At 40.2% G+C, this 19,691-nt stretch overlaps 1 protein-coding gene across 2 annotated transcripts in view; it reads right to left on the bottom strand.

Annotated features, from left to right (window-relative positions):
- Positions 1-12,698: 12,698 nt before the first annotated feature.
- The window catches only part of API5 (apoptosis inhibitor 5), a 34,281-nt gene continuing 27,288 nt past the window's right edge, over positions 12,699-19,691 (bottom strand). The window contains exon 14 of one of the 2 annotated variants that reach the window (XM_036891714.2): positions 12,699-14,819. In XM_036891714.2, the coding sequence (XP_036747609.1) occupies positions 14,737-14,819 (83 nt within the window). In that variant the 3' untranslated portion in view covers positions 12,699-14,736. The remainder of the gene's footprint in view (positions 14,820-19,691) is intronic. The other variant, XM_036891715.2, reaches the window with a different exon arrangement.

Genomic DNA, 19,691 nt, shown 5'->3' with positions numbered 1-19,691 from the left:
ATGGTGAGGAGCTTGAGGGAAACCCCAACATCATCGGTTTTCGCTCAGCAATTTATTTGATATGGACATATTAACCTGTAAAGGAGCAGAAGAATCATGGCTTCTGTAGTTTCAATGTACCACCCACCTCTTTTCCCTGTGTGTAACCCTTGCCATTTGGGATCCTGTGGATAAAATGAGAGTTCCTGTGGCCAGGATTCTCACCTGGCCATGGCTGACTAGCTCACTGCACATCTGTGGGCATTACATGGCTGTTGACTCTATAAAAAGAGCTCCGCCCAGTGCTCTGGGCATGACATGGTGGCAGGGCTGCAAGGCTGCAGGAGAGCAGAGCAGAGGCTGGAGTGGTGGCAGTGCCGAGGATGGAGGCCCGGAGGACGGCTGTAAGGGATGACTGTGCAGAGAGGCGCAGAGGAGAGCTGTGTGGGATGGCTGTGCAGACAGTGGGGCCCAGAAGCAGAGACTGTCTTGCTGCATAGAGACTCGCTCTGAGTGAATGGCATTCTAGTGACTGACCTGCCACCTGGAAATAAAGTTGGGTATAACCCTTTCACCCCAAAGAATGTTTTGCTGTCAATTTCTTTGGTCACACTGAATCCATAGCGAACTTGCCTGGGGCTGAAACCCATTGGCAAGACAATTGGCGAAAGTTGGCAGGGTTCGTTGTTGACCAAGGAAAAAGACAAGCTGCCCTTATGGGAGGGGTGCTTCAGCGGGCTGCCCCTGTGAATGGGAAGACAGTGGATCATCCCCCAATGGGTATGTGGTCTGAGGTGGCTTGCCTCCTAGAGGACTGGGCCCCACCCCAGGACTGGAGGCAAGTGGAGGTAACACTTGAGGCTGTAGGGGTGGCCCTTGGTATATTAAGTAGATCCTTTGAGAAGCAGAGTGCCCGTGAGGCAGCGGGGAGTGTGGGTTGGCTGCTTCTCACAGTATTAATAAAGTCTACAGAGGAGACCCAAGAAATGGCGGTGCGAGAACGCGAGCTGCAAACTTCTGTGGATTCCCTGAGGAGGGAGATGGCATTGATGCAAGAGAAGGCGGCATGAGAACGCCGGCAGCAAGGTGCCATTGGAGACGAGACGGCAGCGCTGCTAGGTGTTCTGAAGGAGGAAGAGGCCATCAAGGAAAAGGACGAACTCCTGAGGGGGAAGCACAGGCGGACATGGCACAAGAACATCAGCTGCGAAGCATTGAGCTGAAGGTAAGAGACCTTCTGAAGACAGAGCTGGCATTGTTGCAAGGCACGGTAGCAGAGGAGGCACTTGGGGGAGTGGAGAGAAAGGTGCCATCAACCCCAGAAATGGAGGAGCTGGGGAAGGATGAAGGGGTGGTGCTGGAGGCACTGGTCCCTCCTGTATTGAAAGCACACCCAGTGGTTGTAAAGAAAATAAAGACCCAGCAGCTGAGAGTTCCCCAAGGAGAGGAGCAGCCCCCTCCCCAGGTCATGGAGGACTCTATGGTTCACCCCTATACTCAGGCTGAGCTGGTGGCTGTGGGATTTAGGGGTGGATGGAATTGTTCTGTTGGGATCAGAGATGGGAAAGCTGTCTTCCCTGATAGTGCATCTCGCATTGAGGCAGCGATTACAAAATGTGAGGTGACATGTACGGTAGCTGAAGCAATGAGAACCTGGAAAGAAATAAGACCTATTACTCACAGGAGGAATTTGAGGTGCCCTGTGAGGGTTACCAGGACCCAGATGTGGGTTGATTTGATACGGGCAGGAGTAGATGGAAGGAAATTAGATGGGAAGGCAAATAGGATCTTAGTGGAGCTATGGCAACAACTGAAACCAGAGCAGCAGTTCCAGCCATTAAGACCAAAGAGGCAGAGGTCAGAGACAAAGCCATGAGTCTGGCCTGTGTGTCTGCAAGACTTTTTGCTGGAGAGGCTGGAGAACAATGTTCAAGCTTCCTTGCACAGGGACCACTGCAGACGACTAAGAGCACATAGATTGAGAGAAGAGAATCCTGGAGGGGTGGAGTGTGGATAAAATGAGAGTTCCTGTGGCCAGAATTCTCACCTGGCCATGGTTGACTAGTTCACGGCACACCTGTGGGCATTACATGGCTGTTGACTCTATAAAGAGCTCCACCCAGTGCTCTGGGCGCGACATGGTGGCAGGGCTGCAAGGCTGCAGGAGAGCAGAGCAGAGGCTGGAGTGGTGGCAGCGCGGAGGACAGAGGTCCGGAGGACGGCTGTGTGGGACGACTGTGCGGAGAAGCCGAGGACGGCTGGATGGGATGGCTGTGCAGAGGGGCCCAGAGGCAGAGACTGGCTTGCTGCATGCAGACTTGCTCTGAGTGGATAGGATTTTAGTGACTGACCTGCCACCTGGAAATAAAGTTGGGTATAACCCTTTCACCCCAAGAACATTTACTGTCAATTTCTTTGGTCACATTGAATCTTTAGTGAACTTGCCCAGGGCTGAAACCCATTGGCAAGACAGTAACACTCTGGTATAAATTGTTATCTTTTGCTTCATAGTAAACCAACCTAAATCTTAGTGGCTTAGATGTTAAGCTTTAAAACATGATTTATTATATTTTATAGTTTGTTGGATAGACTCAGCTTGATGATTCTTCCCCTCTGCTGTTGGCTGGGGTTGCTCACAAGGGTGTGTTCAGCTGGCACCTTGGCTGGGGCTGGAATGTCCCAAGTGGCTCCATACACGTCTTGTGCTTTAACTGGAGTGCCTGAAATGGCTAGGAGTGGCTGGCCCTCAGGGTAGTTACAGAGGCTTCTTACATGGTGGCTCAAGGCTCCAAGAGAGTGGAAGTCGAAGCTGCCAGGCTCTTTGAGGGCTAGCCCCAGAACTGGCAGTGTCACTTCTGAATTCAGTTGATCAAAGGAAGTGACAAGGCTAGTCCAGATTCAAGGGAAATGGAAATGTACTCATCTTGTTAAGTGAAGCAGTATGTTCAAGCAGGAATGGAAGGAGTTATGGGCAGCCTGCTATGTATAGTTAATTCCTTTTTTTGAATTGAATGGAGGCTGAGAGGGTGGATAGGGAGGGAAGCTGGTTATGGCAGGAAGGGCTGTACAGGTGTATCTCCCTAATAGCTACATGCAAAGTGAAGAGGATATTCAAAGGTGAGGCAGAGGATACCTAAATACAGTAATTTCACTTAGAAATAGTTTGCCAAATACATCAGGCAGTCTGAAGCATAAGGTTTCTATGGATGAGAAGTGTCCAATCATATGATTTGGCAAGTTTCTGATGTTTTGATAAAAAAACCAAATACTATTTTCAGAAGACTGTATTAGCTTTCAAAAATAAGTCCAAGAGGATTCCTTCCTAATTACAACCCTTAAATAGAATTCGTGCCTCATATCAAATTTACCGAGTATCATAACTCCTCCAAGTGGTAAAGATACCTCAAGACAAATGCTGGGCATAGAAGCCACAGGGCATAAATATGCAAAGAAGTAAAAAGCTAACCTTTTCAAACAATAAGGCTTCTCTCTCACTTACCAACTCTACATTTCCCTGTATGGCCCCGGAAGATGACTGGTTAGCCAGAGACGGGTAAGATTCCTCAAGGGAGGAACAACCTAAGACAGGCACAGTCGCAGGGGGGCCATCAGGTGAGAAATTGGGGATCAACAGAGGTGAGGCTTAGAACCTCACCCCCCCTGTTCTGAGAGAAATCTTCTGCATACGTGGATGTTTTATTGCCCTGGTCTAGCTTGGATTAACACATAGTCTACAGGCACACACCTGATCATCTACATTTGCTCTCTTACAACACTAAACTATGTTTTCTACCTTTATCTTGTATCTACCTACCACTTCAGCATTTTATTAAAAATAATAATAATAAAGAGAGAAATGTGGTATCCACATATAAATCAAGTATAAAAACCAAATGAGTATTCATATTTGAACTGACTGTTTAGAGTTCATAATGCATGAGCAAAACCGAAAGTTTCTGTGATGACTGCCCTTGTACTGTTCACCATGTAACTTATTCATTATGTAAGAATTTGTTCTACATGTAAGAACTTGTTTGTTATGCCTCAGAAGATTGGAGACTGACGAAAATTAGGCTTGGGGTGGATTAATGATTGTGCATTGAGCATTGACTCCCCTATACAGAATTTTATTGTCGTTAACAACCATTTGATCAATAAATATGAGAGATGCCCTCACAAAAAAAAAAAAAAAAAAAAAAGGACAGACTTCCAATGGTAAAATAAATAAGTAACCGGGATGTAATGTATAGCATAAGGAATATAGTCAAGATATTGTAACAGCTTGGTAGGGTGATAGCTGGAACCTCGAATTATGTATATAAATGTTCTACCACTGTGTTGTACACTTGAATCTAATGTAATGTAATACTGTGCATCAACTACCCTTCAATAAAAAATAATTATTTAAAAAAAAAAAAAATAAGTCCAAGAGGATGAAAATTAAAGACAACTTGCAGGACTAAACTCCTGGAAGGCATAGCAGTAATTTATCCTTTTTTTTTTTTTTGTAGATAATTATTTTTTATTGAAGGGTAGTTGACACGCAGTATTACATTACATTAGTTTCAGGTGTACAACACAGTGATTCAACATTTATATACATGATAATTCTAGGTACCAGCTATCACCATACCAAGTTGTTACAATATTTTGACTATATTCCTTATGCTATACATTAAATCCCTGTTATTTATTTTACAATTGGAAGTGTGTACTTTTTTTTTTTTTTGTGAGGGCATCTCTCATATTTATTGATCAAATGGTTATTAACAACAATAAAATTCTGTATAGGGGAGTCAATGCTCAATGCACAATCATTAATCCACCCCAAGCTTAATTTTCATCAGTCTCCAATCTTCTGAAGCATAACAAACAAGTTCTTACATGGAGAACAAATTCTTACATAGTGAATAAGTTACATGGTGAACAGTACAAGGGCAGTCATCACAGAAACTTTTGGTTTTGCTCATGCATTATGAACTGTAAACAGTCAGTTCAAATATGAATACTCATTTGATTTTTATACTTGATTTATATGTGGATACCACATTTCTCTCTTTATTATTATTATTATTAATAAAATGCTGAAGTGGTAAGTAGATACAAGATAAAGGTAGAAAACATAGTTTAGTGTTGTGAGAGAGCAAATGTAGATGATCAGGTGTGTGCCTGTAGACTATGTGGTAATCCAAGCTAGAGAAGGGCAATAAAACATTCATGTATGCAGAAGATTTCTCTCAGAACAAGGGGGGGGTGAGGTTCTAAGCCTGAACTCTGTTGATCCCCAATTTCTCACCTGATGGCCCCCCTGCGACTGTGCCTGTCTTAGGTTGTTCCTCCCTTGAGGAATCTTATCCGTCTCTGGCTAACCAGTCATCTTCTGGGGCCATACAGGGAAATGTAAAGTTGGTAAGTGAGAGAGAAGCCTTATTGTTTGAAATGGTTAGCTTTTTACTTCTTTGCATATTTATGCCCTGTGGCTTCTATGCCCAGCATTTGTCTTGAGGTATCTTTACCACTTGGAAGAATTATGATACTCGGTAAATTTGATATGAGGCACGAATTCTATTTAAGGGTTGTAATTAGGAAGGAAGAAGAAAAGCTATAGAAGTAGCAGGCGGAAGAAAACATGGGAAGATTATTTCTTTGACATATCTTCTTGTAGAGTAACTTCAGCATGTATAGGTTTTAAACTACTAATTAAATTGTGCACACACATTAACATAATAGGAGTATAGTTACATAACCTAAGCATACCTGTAATTACCAGCCATCTCCAGTGAAACCAAGAAAACCAGTTAGGCACCTTAGGCATTTGTGAAAACTTATCTATGATATGGTGGATATTGTCCAACTGAGCTTGAACAGTCTGAGAGAAATCAGACAAATTAAAACAACCCATTCCTGGGGACTGTTCACATCCCATATGTTCTTTTAACAGTAAATAGTCTGTAGTTGTAAGATTTTGGAGCGCTACAATTTGCACTTCTCCTAATTCTTGATTGAGTTCCAACAGTATAGATCCAGTCAAATTTTTTGTTTTACTGAATGCACAGGCCAGCTTAGATATCTCCTTCTTCATTCCCATGGCAAGTCCAGGAACTGGTTGGATGAGTGCATCTACAGCTGTAGCAGTGCGTGGATCTTTGTTGGGGTTTTTTGATGATCATCTGGCATGAGTCTTCCAGAGAGTGCTGATGTTGGAAGTTCTTTTTCACATCGTATCTTAGTTCATTTTCGGGGTAGCCCAATTAGGCTTTGATCCTCTGTATAAACACAAACAGACCCTTTGCCTACCCTTTTATATGCCCTTTTTACCCTTGTGTAGGACTCATTGGAGGTCTCCACACAGAAACTGCCTTTTTTTTTTTTTTGGTATCATTAATCTACACTTACATGACGAATATGATGTTTACTAGGCTCTCCCCTATACCAGGTACCCCCTATAAACCCCTTTACAGTCACTGTCCATCAGCATAGCAAATGTTGTAGAATCACTACTTGCCTTCTCTGAGTTGTACAGCCCTCCCTTTTCTCCTACCCCCCCATGTATGTTAATCTTAATACCCCCCTACTTCTCCCCCCCTTATCCCTCCCTACCCACCCATCCTCCCCAGTCCCTTTCCCTTTGGTACCTGTTAGTCCATTCTTGAGTTCTGTGATTCTGCTGCTGTTTTGTTCCTTCAGTTTTTCCTTTGTTCTTATATTCCACAGATGAGTGAAATCATTTGGTATTTCTCTTTCTCCGCTTGGCTTGTTTCACTGAGCATAATACCCTCCAGCTCCATCCATGTTGCTGCAAATGGTAGGATTTGCCCTTTTCTTATGGTTGAGTAGTATTCCATTGTGTATATGTACCACATCTTCTTTATCCATTCATCTATCGATGGACATTTAGGTTGCTTCCAATTCTTGGCTATTGTAAATAGTGCTGCGATAAACATAGGGGTGCATTGGTCTTTCTGATACTTGATTGCTGTATTCTTAGGGTAAATTCCTAGGAGTGCAATTCCTGGGTCAAATGGTAAGTCTGTTTTGAGCATTTTGATGTACCTCCATACTGCTTTCCACAATGGTTGAACTAACTTACATTCCCAACAGCACTGTAGGAGGGTTCCCCTTTCTCCACAGCCTCGCCAACATTTGTTGTTGTTTGTCTTTTGGATGGCAGCCATCCTTACTGGTGTGAGGTGATACCTCATTGTAGTTTTAATTTGCATTTCTCTGATAATTAGCAATGTGGAGCATCTTTTCATGTGTCTGTTGGCCATCTGTATTTCTGTTTTGGAGAACTGTCTGTTCAGTTCCTCTGCCCAATTTTTAATTGGGTTATTTGTTTTTTGTTTGTTGAGGCATGTGAGCTCTTTATATATTCTGGACGTTAAGCCTTTATCGGATGTGTCATTTTCAAATATATTCTCCCATACTGTAGGGTTCCTTTTTGTTCTATTGATGGTGTCTTTTGTTGTACAGAAGCTTTTCAGCTTAATATAGTCCCACTTGTTCATTTTTGCTGTTGTTTTCCTTGCCCGGGGAGATATGTTCAAGAAGAGGTCACTCATGTTTATGTCTAAGAGGATTTTGCCTATGTTTTCTTCCAAGAGTTTAATGGTTTCATGACTTACATTCAGGTCTTTGATCCATTTTGAATTTACTTTTGTATATGGGGTTAGACAATGGTCCAGTTTCATTCTCCTACATGTAGCTGTCCAGTTTTGCCAGCACCATCTGTTGAAGAGACTGCCATTTCGCCATTGTATGTCCATGGCTCCTTTATCAAATATTAATTGACCATATATGTTTGGGTCAATGTCTGGATTCTCTAGTCTGTTCCATTTACTGTGGCTCTGTTCTCGTGCCAGTGCCAAATTGTCTTGATTACTATGGCTTTATAGTAGAGCTTGAAGTTGGGGAGTGAGATCCCCCCTACTTTATTCTTCTTTCTCAGGATTGCTTTCGCTATTCGGGGTCTTTGGTGTTTCCATATGAATTTTTGAATTATTTGTTCCAGTTCATTGAAGAATGTTGCTGGTAGTTTCATAGGGATTGCATCAAATCTGTATATTGCTTTGGGCAGGATGGCCATTTTGACGATATTAATTCTTCCTAGCCACGAGCATGGGATGAGTTTCCATCTGTTAGTATCCCCTTTAATTTCTCTTAAGAGTGAGTGTAGTTTTCAGAGTATAAGTCTTTCACTTCTTTGGTTAGGTATTCCTAGGTATTTTGTTTTCTTTGATGCAAGTGTGAATGGAGTTGTTTTCCTGATTTCTCTTTCTGTTGGTTCATTGTTAGTGTATAGGAAAGCCACAGATTTCTGTGTGTTGATTTTGTATCCTGCAACTTTGCTGTATTCCGATATCAGTTCTAGTAGTTTTGGGGTGGAGTCTTTAGGGTTTTTTATGTACAGTATCATGTCATTTGCAAATAGTGACAGTTTAACTTCTTCTTTACCAATCTGGATTCCTTGTATGTTTTTGTTTTGTCTCATTGTCGTGGCTAGGACCTCCAGTACTCTCTTAAATAACAGTGGGGAGAGTGGGCATCCCTGTCTAGTTCCCGATCTGAGAGGAAATACTTTCAGCTTCTCGCTGTTCCGTATAATGTTGGCTGTGGGTTTATCATAGATGGCCTTTATTATGTTGAGGTACTTGCCCTCTATTCCCATTTTGCTGAGAGTTTTTATCATGAATGGATGTTGAACTTTGTCAAATGCTTTTTCAGCATCTATGGATATGATCATGTGGTTTTTGTCCTTTTTGTTGATGTGGTGGATGATGTTGATGGACTTTCGAATGTTGTACCATCCTTGCATCCCTGGGATGAATCCCACTTGGTCATGGTGTATGATCCTTTTGATATATTTTTGAATTTGGTTTGCTAATATTTTGTTGAGTATTTTTGCATCTGCGTTCATCAGGGATATTGGTCTGTAGTTTTCTTTTTTGGTGGGGTCTTTGCCTGGTTTTGGTATTAGGGTCATGTTAGCTTCATAGAATGAGTTTGGGAGTATCCCCTCCTCCTCTATTTTTTGGAAAACTTTAAGGAGAATGGGTATTATGTCTTCCCTGTATGTATGTCTGATAAAATTCCGAGGTAAATCCATCTGGCCCGGGGGTTTTGTTCTTTGGTAGTTTTTTGATTACTGCTTCAATTTTGTTGCTGGTAATTGGTCTGTTTAGATTTTCTGTTTCTTTCTGGGTCAGTCTTGGAAGGTTGTATTTTTCTAGGAAGTTGTCCATTTCGCCTAGGTTTTCCAGCTTGTTAGCATATAGGTTTTCATAGTATTCTCTAATAATTCTTTGTATTTCTGTGGGGTCTGTCGTGATTTTTCCTTTCTCGTTTCTGATACTGTTGATTTGTGTTGACTCTCCTTTCCTGTTAATAAGTCTGGCTAGAGGCTTATCTATTTTGTTTATTTTCTCGAAGAACCAGCTCTTGGTTTCATTGATTTTTGCTATTGTTTTATTCTTCTCAATTTTATTTATTTCTTCTCTGATCTTTATTATGTCCCTCCTTCTGCTGACCTTAGGCCTCATTTGTTCTTCTTTTTCCAATTTCGATAATTGTGACATTAGACCATTCATTTGGGATTGTTCTTCCTTTTTTAAATATGCTTGGATTGGTATATACTTTCCTCTTAAGACTGCTTTTGCTGTGTCCCACAGAAGTTGGGGCTTTGTGTTGTTGTCATTTTTCCATATATTGCTGGATCTCCATTTTGATTTGGTCGTTAATCCATTGATTATTTAGGAGCGTGTTGTTAAGCCTCCATGTGTTTGTGAGCCTTTTTCTTTCTTTGTACAGTTTATTTCTAGTTTTATGCCTTTGTGGTCTGAAAAGTTGGTTGGTAGGATTTCAATCTTTTGGAATTTTCTGAGGCTCTTTTTGTGGCCTAGTATGTGGTCTATTCTGGAGAATGTTCCATGTGCACTTGAGAAGAATGTATATCCCGCTGCTTTTGGATGTAGAGTTGTATAGATGTCTATTAGGTCCATCTGCTCTACTGTGTTGTTCAGTGCTTCCGTGTCCTTACTTATTTTCTGCCCAGTGGATCTATCCTTTGGGGTGAGTGGTGTGTTGAAGTCTCCTAGAATGAATGCATTGCAGTCTATTTCCCCCTTTAGTTCTGTTAGTATTTGTTTCATGTATGCTGGTGCTCCTGTGTTGGGTGCATATATATTTAGAATGGTTATATCCTCTTGTTGGACTGAGCCCTTTATCATTATGTAGTGTCCTTCTTTATCTCGTTACTTTCTTTGTTTTGAAATCTATTTTATCTGATATTAGTACTGCAACCCCTGCTTTCTTCTTGCTGTTTTTTGTCTGAAATATGTTTTTCCATCCCTTGACTTTTAGTCTGTACATGTCTTTGGGTTTGAGGTGAGTTTCTTGTAAGCAGCATATAGATGGGTCTTGCTTTTTTATCCATTCTGTTACTCTGTGTCTTTTGATTGGAGCATTCAGTCCATTAACATTTCGGGTTACTATTGAAAGATATGTACTTATTGCCATTGCAGGCTTTAAATTCGTGGTTACCAGAGGTTCAAGGTTAGCCTCTTTTGTATCTTACTGCCTAACTTAGCTCGCTTATTGAGCGGTTATATACACTGTCTGGAGATTCTTTTCTTCTCTCCGTTCTTATTCTTCCTCCTCGATTCTTCATATGTTGGGTGTTTTGTGCTGTGCTCTTTCTAGGAGTGCTCCCATCTGGAGCAGTCCCTGTAAGATGCCCTGTAGAGGTGGTTTGTGGGAAGCAAATTCCCTCAGCTTTTGTTAGTCTGGGAATTGTTTAATCCCACCATCATATTTGAATGATAGTCGTGCTGGATACAGTATCCTTGGTTCAAGGCCCTTCTGTTTCATTGCATTTAATATATCATGCCATTCTCTTCTGGCCTGTAGGGTTTCTGTCGAGAAGTCTGATGTTAGCCTGATGGGTTTTCCTTTATAGGTGAGCTTTTTCTCTCTAGCTGCCTTTAAAACTCTTTCCTTGTCCTTGGTCTTTGCCATTTTAATTATTATGTGTCTTGGTGTTGTCCTTCTTGGATCCTTTCTGTTGGGGGTTCTGTGTATTTCCATGGTCTGTTCGATTATTTCCTCCCCCAGTTTGGGGAAGTTTTCAGCAATTTTTTCTTCTAAGATACTTTCCATCTCTTTTCCTGTCTCTTCTTCTGGGACCCCTATAATACGGATATTGTTCCTTTTCGATTGGTCACACAGTTCTCTTAACATTGTTTCATTCCTGTAGATCCTTTTATCTCTATGTCAGCTTGTATGCGTTCCTGTTCTCTGGTTTCAATTCCATCAATTTCCTCTTGCATCCTATCCATTCTGCTTATAAACCCTTCCAGAGTTTGTTTCATTTCTGTAATCTCCTTTCTGGCATCTGTGATCTCCCTCCGGACTTCATCCCATATCTCTTGCGTATTTCTCTGCATCTCTGTCAGCATGTTTATGATTCTTATTTTGAATTCTTTGTCAGGAAGACTGGTTAGGTCTGTCTCCTTCTCTGGTGTTGTCTCTGTGATCTTTGTCTGCCTGTAGTTTTGCCTTTTCATGGTATTAGGAATAGTTCGCAGAGCTGGGACGAGTGACGGCTGGAAGAACTTCCCTTCTTGTTGGTTTGTGGCCTTCCTCTCCTGGGAGAACAGCGACCTCTAGTGGCTTGTTCTGGGCAGCTGCGCGCAGACAGGGTTTCTGCTTCCTGCCCGGCTGCTATGGAGTTTATCTCCGCTGTTGCTGTGGGCGTGGCCTGGCTCGGGCTGCTCCTCCAAAATGGTGGAGTCGCGTTGGAGGGGAAGTGCCCTGGAGGCTATTTATCTCTGTAAGGGGCCTTGGAGCTCCCTGCAGCCCAGGGGATTAGGGTGCTCAGAGATCCCCTGATTCTCTACCTCTGGATTAAGTGTCCCACCCTGCCCCTTTAAGACTTCCAAAAAGTACCGGCCAAAACAAAACAACGAGCACAAAAGAAAAAATTTTTTTTAATTAAAAAAATAAAAATAAAAAATGGCCGCTCGTTTTTCTTTATTCTACAGCGCCAGCCTCAGGCATGTGCTCACCGGTCTTGCTGCCCTGTTTCCCTAGTATTGGGGTCCCTATCCCTTTAAGACTTCCAAAAAGCGCTTGCCAAAAAAAAAAAAAAAAAAAATGGCCGCTCACTTTTCTTATGTCCTCTGGCGCCAGGCCTCTGGTACCCGCTCACTGTTCTTGCTGCCCTGCTTCCCTAGTATCCAGGGTCCCCCGCGCACGCACTGTGTCTGCGCTCTGGCCCGGATGGCTGGGGCTGGGTGTTCGGCAGTCCTGGGCTCCGTCTCCCTCCCGCTCTGCCTGCTCTTCTCCCGCCGGGAGCTGGGGGGAGGGGCGCTCCAGTCCTGCCTGGCCGGGGCTTGTATCTTACCCCCTTTGCGAGGCACTGGGTTCTTGCAGGTGTGGATGTGGTCTGGATGTTGTCCTGTGTCCTCTGGTCTTTATTCTAGGAAGAGTTGTCTATTTTCATAGATATATGTGGTTTTGGGAGCAGATTTCCGTTGCTCTACTCACGCCGCCATCTTGGCCCCGCCCCCTAACTTATCCATTTTTATATTTTTATGGTTGCTTGGCACCATAAATTCTTTTACAGATTTAACATGTGTTGCAGCGTATCTCTAAATAGCAATCAATAAATGTTAATGAATACCCAAGAATCTAATCATAACACATCAAGACATAAGACAAAATTACAAAAGGAAATTTATTTCAAAAGCATAAGGGAACATTTACATTTGAACAAGGTGATAAACAGGTGTCTTGCAAAAGAAAAAAAAATCCATGGCATGAAGTTTTTCATTCAAATTTCTGAAGCAACAATAAGCTACGTTGTGTGTACTATTGCCTTATGAAAACGGAAGTGGAACAATGAAGTGTAAAGGAAGGAACACAGTCAACTCAGTATCAAACTTGATAAAGTAAAGTCACTTCTGCTCAGATCTGTGTTCACAATATGCTTAAAGAAAAAGAGAAAAAGTTACACTTAACGTTCAAATTTACGTAACCATAGTCCCAATACAATTTCTGTACTTGAAATGGCTTTAGGCCACTGGCTGACCTGCATGTGAGGTTACCTACTGGTCACAGTTTTCAAATAGCAGTTCTATGTTCCTATATTTGTTCGGATTCCAAGGGAACTTAGGTTCAGCTCAGTCTTTTGGAATGTTTAGAGATTATTGCCACCACTCCATAGTCAAGCTGACCAACTTCTTTGCTCATTTGTTTCATTCTAGTCTTTAAAAAATATTTTTTCCATCAACATGTGCAGTAATTCTAAAAAAGGGTTTCTGCTTTTGCCCCAAGGTAGAGGTAATGGTAATGAAGATACCTGCACTGGAATCACAAACTATTCCTCAAAAAGTATGTCAAACTACTAGAAAATGTCCTTTAGGCATTGGATCTGAATAGGAAACTTGGGGAGCGAAGATTAACTGTGGAACAAAAATATATGAGAAACATTCAAATGCAGAGCAAAGGGCCTATGCTACTAAAAATGCCCATGACATTAAACACTCCACAAACCCCCCATCTGTTTTAACCTAAGGATTCTATTGGCTAACTCATACAACAATTTTGATTAATAACCTGAGATGTTAAAGTCTTGAAAGTGGCATAAGCAAACTGAGAGAGCATCCCTTACTTAGCGGCACACCATGTTTTCAAGTCACTTTTCTTGGGTTGCCCCGGTTATTAAATCCCCAAATTCTAAATTATCTATCTCATCCTGTAGAAACCTACATGTACATCAGATTCAATATTTTGGCTGTATTTCTCCAACAGGGATCTCCAGATTCATCTTTGAAAATGCACGCTTTGTTTTAGTTTTAATAATAATCATGTAAGTGCAACTGACTCAAAATCTCTCACTACTGGGAGGAAAACCTAGATAGCAAGTTAATAATGGGTTCAGCCTCAAAAGGATAATCACTGTGTCAAAGACTACCCGCTCCTGGAATTTTAAAGAATGATTTATGTTGTGTAGTCAAGTTTCACAGCATGCATATATATATATATATATATATACACACACACACACATATATATGAGTATGTATGTATGCATATTATACATACACATTTCTATTCAAATAGTAAGACCCCATATTCAAAAGTTTACATCACAACATATGGAGAAGAGTTAAGCAGTGCAAAGCAACTTACTTTCTCCTAATAATGTAATGTCATTTCTCCATTTTAAGAAAGGTGATAAGTATTCTGCTTTTATAGCACTAGGTAGGAATGATGCACCATTGCCTAGCAGCTTTATTAAAAAACAATAAAAATAAAATGTTAAGATTGACATTACTCTTCTCCATATATTGGGCAAAAAAATAAGAGGGGAGAGGAAAATCATTAACCTTTCAACACTGATGCTCTTTACCAGTTATCAGAAACAGACTGATTTTCATTACATTTTAGACTTGAATAGCTCTCAATTACAAATCAGTAAGATGTTTAAAAGATTCACAATATGAAGTCTGAATAATGATGATACTGCAAAAACAAGTCAAGACTGTGGACAAAGCATCCAAAAATATCGCTGTGGTTTTACCTTGGACACAACCATGGTCTGTTACAAAAGTAGATCATACATACAAAGGTATAAAGAACATTTAAGTTTTTAGCTGAAGGCAGCAGTCCTTTTAAAGGGATATCCCCGGCAATCCAATGAGTAGTAGAATTTAAGCATATTAAGCTTGTGACAATGTTGAAGAATGTGGTGTCTTATTCAGTAGAGTCTTCCCCGACTACGATTTCCTCGTGTTCCCCAACCTCGGCCACCTCTACTTCCCCTGAAGGCTCCTCTCTGCTCTACGAAAAAGCGAACAAGGGTTTAGGTCTTGCTCGGGACTTCATGGTACAGCAAACACAGAAGAAATGTAGCTTGTACTTCTGAATGTAGCATTAGGCTCTACAAAAGCAACACTGGCATTTGCTAGTCTGTCTACAAATTCAATCTGCTCACAAAACAAGGGCAACATTATATATCATGGGACATATGGCAAGGTGCCAAATGTATTCATAGTAGTTACTCAAAGATATCCTATTAAAACAAGATGTTTCAAGGTGACAATATTATGGTAACACTTTATTTTGGTGCCTGTCACTACCAAAGATAGTTAATGAAATGATAATCATTTTTATACTTAATATGGAGTTAACAAAAAGAGCCACTGGCGTTGAAGAGTTAATGCCATATATTAAAATATCTGAAATTGTCAATGATCAATTTTGAAAAATTAGGCTAGACTGAATAATGTACCTTTCAAATTCAACGAATTGACAATTTGTTTTGATCACAATATTTCAAGCACCTGGACTCACAAAAATGTAGATATAAATGCTGACAGCTTTTCTTACTACTTTATCAGATAGCTACATGAGCTGCTCAGTGTTGCCAAAAAGCTGATATGCCTTCATAACATTTGGATTACTGATATAAATTAAGCATATCTTTTGCTAAAAAACCAAGTCACTTGTGTCATATAGTAGAATGAGTCTTTCATTCATTGGTCAGTCTCTTTTGTAGCTCTAGAGAAATATTCCTCAAAGGAGTCTTTCCAGTGAAGAAAACTTATCAGCAAGGCTGGACTTTTCATCATACATAAATTAATTAAGAGTCTCAAGTTTATAATCCCAGAGATCAAATCTGTTTATTGAACTTTCACACTTCCTCATTGCAGCAATCTTGTTAGGAGCAATAAAAACCACCTGGTGTTGTCATTTTTGATCCATAATATTGGAAGCCTGAAACATTCCTATGAAGTCATTATTGTAATCCATTCTTTGCCATTATGGCTAGTAATACCATTACCTTATTTGGGTGATATTTTTGTGCGCTTTTTCTCCAGAAACTCTGAGTTAGAAAACTAAGTAGACCTCTCCCAGCCTTAGCCAACATTTATCTGTGTAATAGAATGGGGTCTCATTCCAAGTCATCTCTCATGTTATGACACATTTCCCTAAGTTTATCAGTATGCAAACCATTTAAATGAAACCATTATGTTTACTACCCCAGTGAACACATTCAGAAAATCAGAGGTGGTCACCAGAGGGCAAGATGCTCCCAGTGATAGATGCAGGGACTGTGGATGAATTCAGGGAATGTAGTAATGTTTATGTAGGCTGTAACTCCTGAATTTTTAAAAATTAACATATCATTGATATACAATCTTATGTTGGTTTCAGTTACAAAGCACAGTAATTCAACGGTTACCCATATTAAATCCTCACCCTTTCCAGTGAGGTCCTGATCAACATAGTAAGATGTTACAGAATCATTAACTGTGTATCCATGCCGTACTACCATCCTGGTGACCAACTTATATTGTGATTGCGAATTACTGTGCACGTCATCCCCTTCCTCTACCCTATTACCCACCCATCCCTTTCCACTTGTTCACCACTAGTCCCTTCTTGGTGTCTGTGAGTCTACTGCTATTTTGTTTCCTTCGGTTTGCTTTGTTTTTATACTCCACAAATAAGTGAGATCATTTGGCATTTTCTTTCTCTGCCTGGTTGATTTCACTGAGCATAATACCCTCTAGATCCATCCATGTTGTTGCAAATGGGAGAATTTTTCTTTTTATGGCTGAATAGTATTCCACTGTGTGTATATACCATATTTTCTTTATCCATTCACCTACTGATGGGACACTTAGGTTGCTTCCATATCTTTGCTATTACAAACAGTGCAGCAATAAACATTGCAGTGTATATGTCTTTTCAGATTAGGTATTTTTTTTTTTTTTTTTTTTTTGGTAAATTCCTAGGAGTAGAATTACTGGGTCAAATGGTATTTCTATTTTTGTTTTTTGAGGCATCTCCATACTGCTTTCCACAACAGTTACACCAATTTGCAGTCCCACCAACAGTGTAGGAGGGTTCCTTTTTCTCCACACCCTTGCCAGCATTTGTTGTTTCTTGTCTTTTGGTTAGTGGCCATCCTAACTGGTGTGAGGTGATAGCTCATTGTGATTTTAATTTGCATTTCCCTGATGATTAGCAATGTGTAGCATCTTTTCATGTGCCTGTTGGCCATTTGTATTTTTTTTTTTTGGAGAGGAATTACAAAATAGGTGGGGCGGGTGGTGGGGGAGAGAAAGGGGATAAAGGGGCACAATAATTTGTAATCAATATAAATTGGTCACAGGGGTGGTGGTAAAACATGGAGAACACAGTTAATGATTCTGTGACATCTTACTATGTTCACTGGGACCGCACTGGAAGGGGTGAGGATTTAATATGGGCAACTGTTGAACCACTGTGTTGTGTTAACTGTTCAGGTCATCTGCCCATTTCTCAACTGGGTTATTTGGTTTTCAGGTGTGAGGCATATGAGTTCTTTATGTATTTTGGATAGTAACCCCTTATCACATGAGTCATTTATGAATATATTCTCCCATACTGTAGGGTACCTTTTTGTTCTGCTGATGGTGTCCTTTGCTGTACAGGAACTTTTTAGTTTGATGTAGTCCCATTTGTTCATTTTTGATTTTTTTTCCCTTGCTTGAGGAGATGGGTCCAGGAGAAAGTTCCTCATGCTTATATTGAAGAGATTTTTGCCTGTTTTCTTCTAAGAGTTTTATGGTTTCATGACTTACATTCAGGTCTTTGATCCATTTTGTGTTTAATTTTGTGCATGGAATTAGACAATAATCCAGTTTCATTCTCTTACATGTAGTTGTCCAGTTTTGCCAACATCAGTTGCTCAAGAGGCTTTTTCCCATTGTATATCCATGGCTCCTTTATCGCATATTAATTGACCATATATGTGTTGTTTATATCTGGGCTGTCTATTCTGTTCCTTCGATCTATGGGTTTGTTCTTCTGCCAGTACCATATTGTTTTGAATACTCTATCTTTGTAGTGTAGCTTGAAGTCTGGGAGCATAATACCCCCAGCTTTGTTCTTCTTTCTCAGGAATGCTTTGGCTATTTGTCTTTTATGGTTCCATATTAATTTCAGAACTATTTGATCTAGTTCACTGAAGAACATTCTTGGTATTTTGATAGGGATTGCACTGGATCTGCAAATTGCTTTGGGTAGCATAGCCATTTTGACAATATTAATTCTTCCTATCCATGACCACGGAAGTATTTCCATTTATTGGTGTCTAATTTCTCTCACGAGTGTCTTATAGTTTCAGAGTAAAGGTTTTTCACCTCCTTGGTTAGGTTTATTCCCAGGTATTTTATTTTTTGATGCAACCCTAAATGCAGTTTTTTCCTGATTTCTCTTTCTGCAAGTTCATTGTTAGTATATAGGAATGCGACAGATTTCTGTGTATTCATTTTGTATCCTACAACTTTGCTGAATTCGGTTATTTTAGTAGTTTTTTGGTACAGTCTTTTCTATGTATAATATCATGTCGTCTGCAAATTAACACCTGCATCTTGGGCCAGTGAAGACTTAGTCTCATCTATGTAGATGTCTGTGCATTTTCCCCGTACCATACTCATTATAAAACCTTCATTTCTTAGTTAATTTAACATCAACACACTTAACAAATTAACATTCTCATAGATATCATTATTAGCTATAAGCTATAACAGACTACTAAAATCTACCCTTTGAATTGTATTTCAGTCTTAATATGCAGAACTAGGTTACCCTCAAATGTTCAGCTGTATCTAATTAGTATATTATATACTCTGTATGAAGGTTATTTGATGCAGTTATCTTATCTCTATTGGCTACTTTTTTCTGATCTGCAACAGATGTAGCCATTTCTATAGTACAAGGAGTCTCCAAATTTTCTTCTTTTTGAAGGGCTTCCTCCTAAGGGACCATGTTACACTTTCATTATCTTTTCAATGGTTTCAAGCTTACATTACTAATTTAAAAAACCATTGCCCTCACTTCTAAAATTACACCTTAAAAATTATTTTTATATTCTAAAAAGGTAAAGGGTAAAGAACACAAGTCAAAATATAGAATGTTGAGTATTTATGTGTTACTGGGGAACTCTGGGCAGGAAGGAAAACTAAACATGGGTATGTGTTTGTGAATAATTTGAGTGAAAATGCATCAGGAAGTTGAAATGAGTTATGGGAACCAGTACTATGTTTATAAAGCCAGTAACAGAGACATTGGTTTGTAAAGTGACAAACTCAGATGAGAGAAAAAAAAAGTCTATACATGCCTGCCTGGACTCACAGAACAATCACAAATTCTGGCTCCTTTTCTATGGTGAAGAAGTTCAGGCCCATGACATTGGCACTATTTTATCTGCAATAGACCTGTTCACTGTAGTAGGGTGGTAACATTAATACTACCTGGTTCCCTATTGACAAGAAAGGAGTAAATTTCCCAACCCCTCGGTATACATGACTTAAAAAAAAAAAATCCAACCAGCCTTCTCAGGAAAAATAAAACAGAGGATGAACTTAGCTGACACAGAAAAGTGGAATTATGATGATTTTTGGCAAATGTGGGCTAACAAGTATTAAATACTTGTACAACACAAAACATTTTCCCCCTCAAATTTTGAGGCAACACTGACATCCTAGAAAAAAAATGCAATGTGCTTCTTTCTTCCTGACACAGTCAGTTCCCTCAGTAAAGGATATAAAAAAAGGAGAACAAAATTTGAGAGAAATAAGTCCACCAATTCTCATCTATAGTGCCAAGAACTCTTTTCAATTGAATTGGTGAAAGAAAGCCAAGAACAGTCTTCAAATT

Source organism: Manis pentadactyla, chromosome 9 (genome assembly GCF_030020395.1).
Source record: "Manis pentadactyla isolate mManPen7 chromosome 9, mManPen7.hap1, whole genome shotgun sequence".
NCBI lineage: Eukaryota > Metazoa > Chordata > Mammalia > Pholidota > Manidae > Manis > Manis pentadactyla.
This window is presented reverse-complemented; position numbering and strand designations above follow the sequence as displayed.